Source organism: Gavialis gangeticus, unplaced genomic scaffold, assembly GCF_001723915.1.
Source record: "Gavialis gangeticus isolate Ggan-Ray unplaced genomic scaffold, GavGan_comp1, whole genome shotgun sequence".
NCBI lineage: Eukaryota > Metazoa > Chordata > Crocodylia > Gavialidae > Gavialis > Gavialis gangeticus.
Window position 1 is genome coordinate 69,665,394 of NW_017729004.1, and position 9,981 is coordinate 69,675,374.

Below are 9,981 nucleotides of genomic sequence, written 5' to 3' on the forward strand. Positions count from 1 at the left end.
TCCCCCCACATCTTAGTGTCATCAGCAAACTTGAACAGGGTGCTTTGCACCCCCTCGTCCAAATCACTGATGAAGATGTTGAACAGTGCAGGCCCAAGGACCGAGCCCTGTGGGACCCCACTTCCCACATCCTTCCAGGTCGAGAAGGACCCATCCACTACCACCCTCTGGGTGCGACTCTCTAACCAGTTGGCGACCCACTGGACTGTATGGGTGTCTACGGCACAGTCCTCCAGCTTCCTAATGAGAATGGGGTGAGAGACATGTAATGAATGAGTCTGTACAAGGCAGCCTGCTAAGCAACTCTGTAAAAATATGTTTTTTTTCCCCCCTATTTAAGTTCTAGTAAGTTGGTAACTTTCAATCTTCTAATTCTAGAGTAATGCAGGGGCATCAAACATGGCCCATGATGTTGTTCTGTGCACCTCTCCATAACACCCTGGTTGAGAATTGCAAGACTGAAACTGTAGGAATATAAAGAAAATAATCCTAAGAATAAATGTGATTCATCCCTGTACAAACCTAAGTACTGTCACATGACAACCTTAGGAATTTATTCTTATCCTCTGCACAGGATTGTGCTTAACATACAGTGATTTAAAGTCTTAAACTTCCAGAACTAGAAATATGATGGAAAAATAGGACTCTTACTTAAACAGCCAACGCGATCACAAGCTACTGGAGTGTTGGCAATATTTGCTCAGTTGTCCAGGAGTAGACTTCCTGATTTCAGGGTTATTCTACCTTTTTTCATCAGCTGACAAACAGTGCAGATGATTATCTATAAACACTATTGAACTGGGCTGCAGTAGCTGCTGCTGCTGCTGGACACGGCCCTATGGTCTGTATTGATGTATTAGCAAGACGTTGTGCTGACATGTCTTGTGGAACTTGTGAAGAAGCTGGTCTCATGGTACCAAATGGTGGTCTGGGAGCTGCTGAGTGGATAGCACCAGGCATGTTCTGGAAAAGATGAGGTCTGGCACCCTGAGCAGTCCAGTGAGGACTTGGTCTGAGTTGAGCAAGTTGGCTAGTAGGGTAGTATGCAGCACGGTTCTGGGTCTGTGGGATAGCTGCCATGAAATAACCTGAAAGAGGTGCTGGTTGGTAGGGGTTGATTACAAGATTGGGTACTGCTCTTACACTTGCCATTCTCTGCATATACTGGTTGGTGAGATGAGCTTGGCGTTCCTCTTTATGTTGAGCACCAGCCTCATCTCACCAACCAGTATATAACTTAATAAATTACTGGATTTTGGTGTGTGAGTTTGATTCCATTGATTTTTTCATTCGAACCAGGGATGAGCAAAATTAAGTGCATGAATGTGCATAAACATAATCTACAGAGAACATTATGTATGAGACTGCCATGTACAGAGTGATTCTGTTACCAAAATGAATTTACCTTTGAGGTGGCCTTTATTTTTAAGGTTAGAATCATAGAAAATTAGGGTTGGAAGGGACCTCAGGAAGTTATCTAGTTCATCCCCCTGCTCAAAGCAGGACCATCCTCAACTAGATCATCCCAGGCAAGGCTTTGTCTAGCCAGATCTTAAAAATTTCCAAGAATCCACCACCTCTCTGGATAATCTGTTCCAGTGTTTTACTACCCTTCTAGTGATAAAATTCTTCCTAATATCTAACCTAAATGTCCCTTGCTGCAACTTGAGATGGTTGCTCCTTGTTCTGTCATCTGCCACAACTAAGAACAGTCCAGGTCCATGCCTCTTTCAAACCCCCAGTCAGGTAGCTGAAGGCTGCTATTAAATCCCCTCTGTCTTCTCTTCTCTAGACTGAATAAGCCCAGCTACCTCCAGCCTTTCCTTAGAAGTCATGTGACCCCCCCCCACACACTTTTTGTTGACCTCCGCTGGACTCTGCAATTTGTCCATGTCCTTTCTCTAGTGGGAGGCCCAAAACTGAACACAGTACTCCAGATGTGGCATCACCAGCGCTGAATAGAGCGAAATAATCACTTCCCTTGACCTACTGGCAACACACCTACCAATACAGCCCAGTATGCTGTTAGCCTTCCTGGTAGTAATGGCACACTGGCTTATATTCAGCTTATTGTCCATTGTAACCCCCAGGTCTTCTGCAGAGCTGCTACCCAGCCAGTCAGCCCCCAGCCTGTACTGGTGCCGGGGATTGTTCTGTCCTAAGTGCAGGACTTTGCACTTGTCCTTGTTGAACCTCATGAGATTGCGTTTGGCCCAATCCTCCAATTTGTCTAGATCACTAAATCCTAGCCCTACCCTCCAGCATATCTACTACTCCCCCCAGCTTGGTATCATCTGGAGACCTGCTGAGGATGTGCTCTATGCCATGTTCAATGTCTTCATCAGCAACCTGGAACAAAACTGGCTCCAGGACCAACACCTGGGGCACTCCACTTGATACCAGTTGTCAACTAGACATTGAGCCATTGATTACTAACCTCTGAGCCCAGTGCTCCAGCCAGTTTTTGGTCTGCCTTAAAGTCCATTCATCCAGCCCTTACTTCCTTAGCATGCCTGCAAGAATGTGGTGGGAGACCATATCAAAAGCCTTGCTGAAATCAAGGTATACCACATCCACTAGTCTCCCCTTGTCCACAGAGCCAGTCATCTCATCATAGAAGGCAATCAGGTTGGTCAGGCATGACTTACCCTTGGTGAATCCATGCTGATTGCTCCTACTCACCTTTTCCTCCTCCTCCAAGTGCTTAGAAATGGATTCCTTGAGGGATCTGCTCCATGATTTTTTCTGGGGACTGAGGTGAGGCTGACTGGTTTGCAGTTCCCTAGATCCTCCTTCCCCCCCCACCAAAGATGGGCACTATATTTGCCCTTTTGCAATCAGCTGGAACTACTCCTGCTTGCTACAAATTTCAAAACTAATGGTTACTGGCTCTGCAGTCACGTCAGCCAACTCCCTCAATGCCCTTGGGTCCCATCAGGCCCCATAGACTTGTACACATCCAGCTTTTCTAAACAGTCCCTAACCTGTTCTTTCACCACTGTTGGCTGATCATCTCCTCCCCAGACTGTGCTGCTTGGTGTAGCAGTTTAGGAGCCGACCTGCCCTGTGAAGACAGGTGAAAAGGGCATTGAGTACTTCAGCCTTTTCTGCATCCTCTGTCACTAGGTTGCCTCCCCCGTTCAATATGGGTTTTCTCAGTTGCTTTCCTGAATTTCCATTCTGCAGCCAGACTTAAGGCTCCCCTCATTTATATTTCGCTAAAGGTAGGAAACTGTCATGTTTGACCCTACAAATAAAAGTAATCCATGTCAGGTATCATTACATTTAATTTCAGAGTTTTTCAGTTATCTACTGAAGTGTGAGATAGGTAATACACCTTTTTCATTTAAATCCTTTTTTGTCAATGATGATTTCTTCCCTTAATTTTTTATAGTTGTCCTTTTTTGTTACTCTAGAAATAAGTTGCCTTCCAAAAGCACCTAAAATAACTATCTACATTACCAAGAGGTAACAGTGCTGCTCCTTAGAGTGAAAAGCTTGTGGAGTACAATACTATTCTCTGATCCTTAAATTCTCCTAAATTTGTTTGATCATACAGATGAATGAAAATAACTCTAATCCTGCAATAAATCCGCATAGGTGTTAAAAGCTATCTACACTGGAATTAGGAGTTACTGATGCATTTTCCATAGGCAAAAGGAAAGTAAATCAGCAGAAGGCTAGGCTAGGTAAAGTGTGCAAGGTGGACTCTCATGTAGATTGTTGCAATTTTCTACTCAGATTTGAAGTCCTGCACAAGATAGGGCTTTATACAGAACTGGTAGTACAAAGTTACTGTGTGGGAAAATCCTTTCTGCAAGGTTTAATACTATATATTACTGTTACTTATTTAGAAACAAAAAATCTCTAGAATACAGGAAAGTTCTCTTATAAAGTGAATTAGCAGCTATTTTTACATGATAGAAATTTTGAGTCTAATGAGGTATTTGTTTTTGTGCTTCATAGAGCCTTTGCACCTGGAAATTCCATTTTAGAAAGGTTGGAGTGTTGTTGGACCATCATGCTTGCAGGAAATCAGGCTTTTTATTTTTATTCTTGGTGGTATTTTTATTGGGCCTCAAGTTGCCAGACGAAGGGCGCTTAGGGCATTTTTACACATGCTCCAGGAGGCATGGGGAGGGTGCTTTAAATAGTGAGCTGCACCAATTAAAAGTGCCCAAGTGTCACATGTATCAGTGTCCTTGTGCTGAAAAATGGTGGTGGAGCACTTTGAACTAAAGCTCAACAAACAACCTTTAGTTTACAGCACCCCACTGCCATTTTTCAGTGCAGGGTCGCCGATGCATGTGATGGTACAGTCTGCTGGAGCGCGTTAATTCCCATGCTACAGCAGACTCGATTAACCAAGTCTGCTCTGGCACACTGGATTTTTGACACATCGCACCAGGTTCCCTGCACGTGTATAGGAGCCCTTAGTGCTCAAAAGTTTTCTATTTAATATCTCTCCCAGCTATGCAGTTGGTTCAATAAAAACACTTCCCTCGTATTTAGAAATGGCAGTAATAGAATAAATTGCTTGCATATTTTATACATGGACATAGTCCAGAATTCTGCAGGCAAAAATGGGTCCCTTGCACTATTATCTCTGTCAGGTGCTGGAGCAGGTGTGGGCAAAATACAGCCCATGGGCCGAATCCAGCCCGCAAGGCCATTCTATCCGGCCTGCGGGGCCCCTAAAATTTTTTTGAAAATTAAAATTCATCTGTCCTTGGTTCCTATCAAAAATGACAGGAACCAAGGTCAGTAGGACCCGGGGGAATCCTTCGTGGCCTCCTGCAACAGCAGGGCTCGCCCGGCCGTGGCCCCACAGCAGGAAGCCCCAGCAGGGGCTTCTGGTCTGGGACCATGTGGCTGCTCAGGCACAGGAAGCTCAGGTAGAAGAGGGTGGGGGGAGGGCAGAGAATGAGCTGGTGCAGAGCTCAGGGAAAAGCAGCCCCTCCCCTGCCCTGTGGCCTGTGCTCCCTGCTGCAGCTGCTCACAGCCCACACAGGGCTGTCCTGAGTAGGCACAGGTAGCCCCACGGCGGCTGCGAGTGGCTGCAGCGTGGGGTGCCAGCCACAGGGCAGGGAGGGGCCACTTTTCCCCTGCACTTGGCACCATCTTGTAACCTGGCCCTGCACAGCCCCGATGGCAGCCACTGTGGCCCCCTTGCTTGCCATGCTGGGCAGTGTTTGCTGCTGCTGCCTGCCTGGAGTTTGCGCTGCGGTGAGGCTGCCACCATTGCCTCTGTGCTGCCCTGCGTGCGAGCTCTGGGTGGGCAGCAGCAGCAAACACTGCTTGGCACAGCAAGCGGTGGGGACCACAGCTGCTGCCGCCATACACAGCCCTAATGGGCAAGCCCGGAGCCGGTGTGGGGCCCAGGGTGGCAGCAGGGGCGTGTTACAAGCTGGTGCTGAGTGCGCCTGCTTAGGACAGCCCTGCATGAGCTGTGAGCGGCTGCAGCAGGGAGCGCCTGCCACAAGGCAGGGAAGGGGCCGCTTTTTTCCATGCTCTGCACCAGCTCCTTCCCTGCCAGCAAGCAGGGGGTCGGGGCTGTGTGCTGCCCCCTGCCTGTACCGTGGGGTGGGGGGGCACTGGGAGTGGGCGGGCGCAGAAGCATGGAGCCCGCGCTGGTGTCCCAGAGCAGGGCAGCAGGGGTACAGAGTCCTGGCCAGCAGGGGCTCTATGGAGCTGGGCCAGCTCCCCCTTCTCCCTGCTGGTGCAGCCCAGCCTGGCTCCACAGACCCCTGCCAGCCTGCACCCTGCTCTAGGCCCCACCGGTGCTGGCCCTGGGACATCGGTCCCAAGATGGTGATCAAGGGGCAGGGCTACCCGTGTGGCCCTCACAGTTTGCTAACACTGGGTAAGTGGCCCTCCGCCCGAAATAATTGCCTGCCCTTGTGCTGGAGTCCCAGATATACAGGTGCATTCTAATTACTGCTTAGTCATGCTAACAGATAGTTATTTTTATCTCCAAGCAGGCTGTTAGGGTGGATTATCTCTGGTTAGAGAGAATTAAGATTGAGGGATAGAGAGGTCATATAGAGAAAACAGTCTGGGTCAGAGAAGTCACGTAGAGTGTTCTTCAGGGAATGGCAAAGATAATGAATATGGTAGGCCTTATTTTGGTGGTTTTAGTTACCAAACAAGATAAACTCTGGGAACAAAACAAGAATGGATTACATAAAATACCTGCTCTTGGAGCAGAGCAAGAGCTACACCTGATTTGGCTCATTTCTTTTTATAAATGTTTCCTCTCTCTTCCTGGCAGGTTAACTATTGAGAATATATCTTTTTCCAAACAGGTCTCTCTCTCTCTTTGTCTCTCAGGGTTACACTGTTCAAAAACCCTTCCTTAACTGCTGCCAATAGAGAAGCTTCTAATAAGCTTCAATTTCTTTAAAAAATTAAAACCATGTAGAATAGGAACTTGGATTTTTAAAGGTTTTTTTGGGGGGGGGCGGTTAGTTTTTCTTACTTGTGCTACACTGCAAGGGAATAATTTGTGAAATCTCTTCAGATTTTGCTTTTATTAATCTGGTTTTCTGAATGTGGTATGTGAAATTTTAGAAACTAGTGGATCAGCTGGTGCATCATGAAATTGAGCAATGATAAGGTTTTATTCATTTTCCCAGGTTTTCCCGATTGATGGTGCTCTGTTTGTTTGGACTGTGGTTTTTATCTTCTGTAATACGTGGTCCTTTCAGTGTGCCTTGTTTTGTGCAATCTCCTATTTTAGAGTAATGAACAGCTGCCTGAAGGACACAAATGCTAAATAGGGCCTTTTGAGAGCTACACATTTCAGAAATACTAGGTCTTTGGCATAAGCAAGATTCTTTGCTAGGTTGGAATTTTAAAATGCCATTTCTAAAAGTTGATGTTAATATGATGACCCCAGAAACAATGATACAGTAGAACTGTTAATGCTTTCTGAGGCCTAAGGTGTGGATGATCCTGGCTTTCTGAAAAAGACTTATGAACTGATTGACAGTACATCTCAAAATTGAAATCAATAATTGGCAATTTGTATTGTTCCTTGCTGTAAGTTACTTTTCCATTACTTTCTTCTTCAATCCATAGATTCATGCCAGACACGTCCATGGCTGTTTGGTTGCCTTACTTTAAGTGAACCTGGGTTCACTTATGACAGCATATCTCTTTGAAGATGCTTTATTTCCTTCTTTATCTGCAGCCTTTTCAGTGCTAGCTGTTGTTGAAAGGAACTTAGTGTGGATGGGACCTGGTTATTGTTGTTTTATTTTCTTGCTCCCCTTTGAGGATGTTCCTGAGATCTCCACAGTCTCCACTAGTCTGCTCCAGACTCTGTCTCCCTCAACCTCTGGTAGCAGTCATTCTAAGCAGTCTTCTAAACTCCCCTTCCAATTCCAAAACGTAATTATTTTTCTGGTGCTCAGAGTATCAGTAGATGAACTAAGTATCTTTTTGTTAGCACTTGAATTTTTAGCTGCCTTTCTGCAAAACTCTGTTAGCTGGTTTCCCTCCCTTCTCTCTTCCCCGCCCCCACAGTTGCTCTAGAATAATCTTCCCTAACTTTTCCTCTTCTTTCTCTCTTAAACAATGTGACACATATATTACCTTTTGCTTTCTTCCTACTGCAGTACTTGCTTTTGTTAGTTAAAATTGTCAGCTGTCACAATTATAATGCAACTGCAACATGTGCCACTTGTTTGTATTACTGTGGTGCTTGGCAGCTGCTGTCAGCTTTGGCCATTTTCAAGGGGCCTAGGCCAGGCTGCAGAAGTGTGGCTAAGCAGAAAGTCCCAAAGCTTTTTTTTGAGTGACTGTAGCTTGAATCTTTGCAGATGTAACAACTAGTTAGGCCAGTAAAATAAAGGAAGCCATCAGCATAACTGTCTAACTCACTAATGAGATTACAGTTAAACAAAGCACAAGGCCTGAAAGGAGACATAAGGGAAGACCATTACATTAAATAATCCAGATATACTATATAATAGCTTTATCTTAAAATATTTGTAGTGGTGATTGATGTAACCAAATGTATTAGATGTTATTTTGCTATAATAAATATATTTTTGGTAAGATGCTTAGAAAATCTGTAAAAACAAAACAGCTTTGTTGGAGAAGACCTTAAACTAAGGTAAAGAAGAAACAGGCCAGTGTTGAACAAGAGGGAAGAAAAGGGGATAAGAAACCCTCTGTAACAGGGTACATGGCTCATGGTCTGTAGCCCAGCTGCAGGTGGTTAGAAGGGGATAGCCTGCCTGTCTGCCTAGGAGGACTAGACCAGCTGACAGGGATGATTGCTGGCCATAGAAGAAGTTAAAAGCTCCCATGGAGGGGAGTCGAAGGATATGGAAGACTGCAGTTCTGCGGAGGCACCTTAGAGCTGGAATTGCCTTCTCAGGGTCTGGGAAGGACCACAGAGTTTGATTTAACTGTTTATTGCTTATGCATTTGTTTGTTTTATGGTTTATGTTGCTTCCTGTGGGGACACGTTTGGCCCAGGGAAAATAAAACGGTTCTGTGAAAAGTACCAAGCCACTATACCTTCCCTTTTATTTTTTCAAGGATGTAAATCCCAACTAAGTGACACCTTCCAAGTCCACAAGAGAACTGGTTCAGTCCAGGTCCAAAAGTTTCAGAGAAGCAAAGAAATTTAAATAAAATTGATCAGAGATCATTTATTAGAATATTAGAACCAGTCATCTAGAAATACTGGGTATAGGCTGGAGGGAAATTTGGAGAACTTGGTGAATTCAAGAAGACCTGCTGCCAACTATCTGCTGCCAGGCTACCTTCCTCCCACCTCTCAAGTCTCCCCAGCCTATATAGGTGAGAATCTGTGTTGTGCTGTCATGGGGTAGCCATATGGACTTTGGGTTAAATGTTTGTTTTTGTGTTTTGAAGTGCAAGAAAATTAAAGGTCAGGCTGCAGATCTGTTTCTGCCTCTTATCAGTAGTCAACCCACAAAGTTACTTGTAATCTGGGTAACAGAGCTCTAGACCTCAGCCCAGAACCTGTAATCGCAGTTCACTACCTTTTGACTTTCCTGGTCTGAGGGCCTCTTCTTGTTAGGTTTCAAGCTATAGCTTTCGTCTCAAAAAGGAACTTTAAGATTTTCTAGCTTTTTGATCAGGCGCTAGGTAACAGTCTCCTGTGTCTCAACCCTGATCACTTCAGCAAATATTAGTTGGGCTCAGACTCTGCAATTCTGTTCTCTTTGGGGAAATTAGTGATCAGTCAGCTTTGCTTTAAAATAAAAACCATTTCAGAGAAAACCCCTTAAAACAGTAATCCACCTTATATAGAGTTACTGCTTTTTTCCTCAGTGCTTGTTAAAATGGCATTTTCCTTGAGGTGCTGACAAAGGGCCCCTGGCCATAAGAGTCAGAACTCCTTTTTAATGTTTAAATCTTTGATCTAGTATGGCTAAAATACTTTTACAGCATGAGAGAGACAAATTATAGAATTTTTGAAGTCAGCTGCTAGATCCCATTGACTTTAAGGTGTACAGGATATCCTTATCTGGGTGGTTACTGATCTGTTTTCTTTTTTATTGTTATGTTATTCAGACTGAGGTACACCTACACCTTCATACATGTACCACCTAGGATCTTTAGGACAATGATACTCAGCCAGTGCCACAGATGCTGCGCTATGAAATCCTTTTAAAGATGATGCACAGTCTTACCACTGTTAGTTGCACACACAGTTCACAAGATAAACTTGGATTCTGAACAAGAATCCATAGTGTCAGAAACATTTTGACCTGTTGTTCTTTGCAACAGACGAATTGCTTTATTTTTTATTTTTTTTCATATTAAAAAAAAACCAAGTGAAAACCAAGAGCTAGCATTTTCCTTGAGTCTGAGGGGTGGCTTGTGTCTAAAAAGGTTGAGAATCTCTGCTTTAGTGGGTACTTCAGTGATGACTCTCAGAGACAGGAATGGGGAAAAAGGAAAAATGTGAATAGAAGAAAAAGGAAAGAAAACAGACAC

General features: G+C 44.6%; 1 protein-coding gene across 1 annotated transcript in view; it reads right to left on the reverse strand.

Moving 5' to 3' along the window:
- ANKMY2 (ankyrin repeat and MYND domain containing 2) overlaps positions 1–1,321 on the reverse strand; it is a 55,113-nt gene extending 53,792 nt beyond the window's left edge. Inside the window, exons 1-2 of the mRNA XM_019507981.1 lie at positions 1,297–1,321; positions 165–167 (exon numbers count right to left, since the gene is read on the reverse strand). Coding sequence (XP_019363526.1) covers positions 165–167; positions 1,297–1,321 — 28 coding nt within the window. The remainder of the gene's footprint in view (positions 1–164; positions 168–1,296) is intronic.
- Between the last annotated feature and the right edge of the window lie 8,660 nt (positions 1,322–9,981).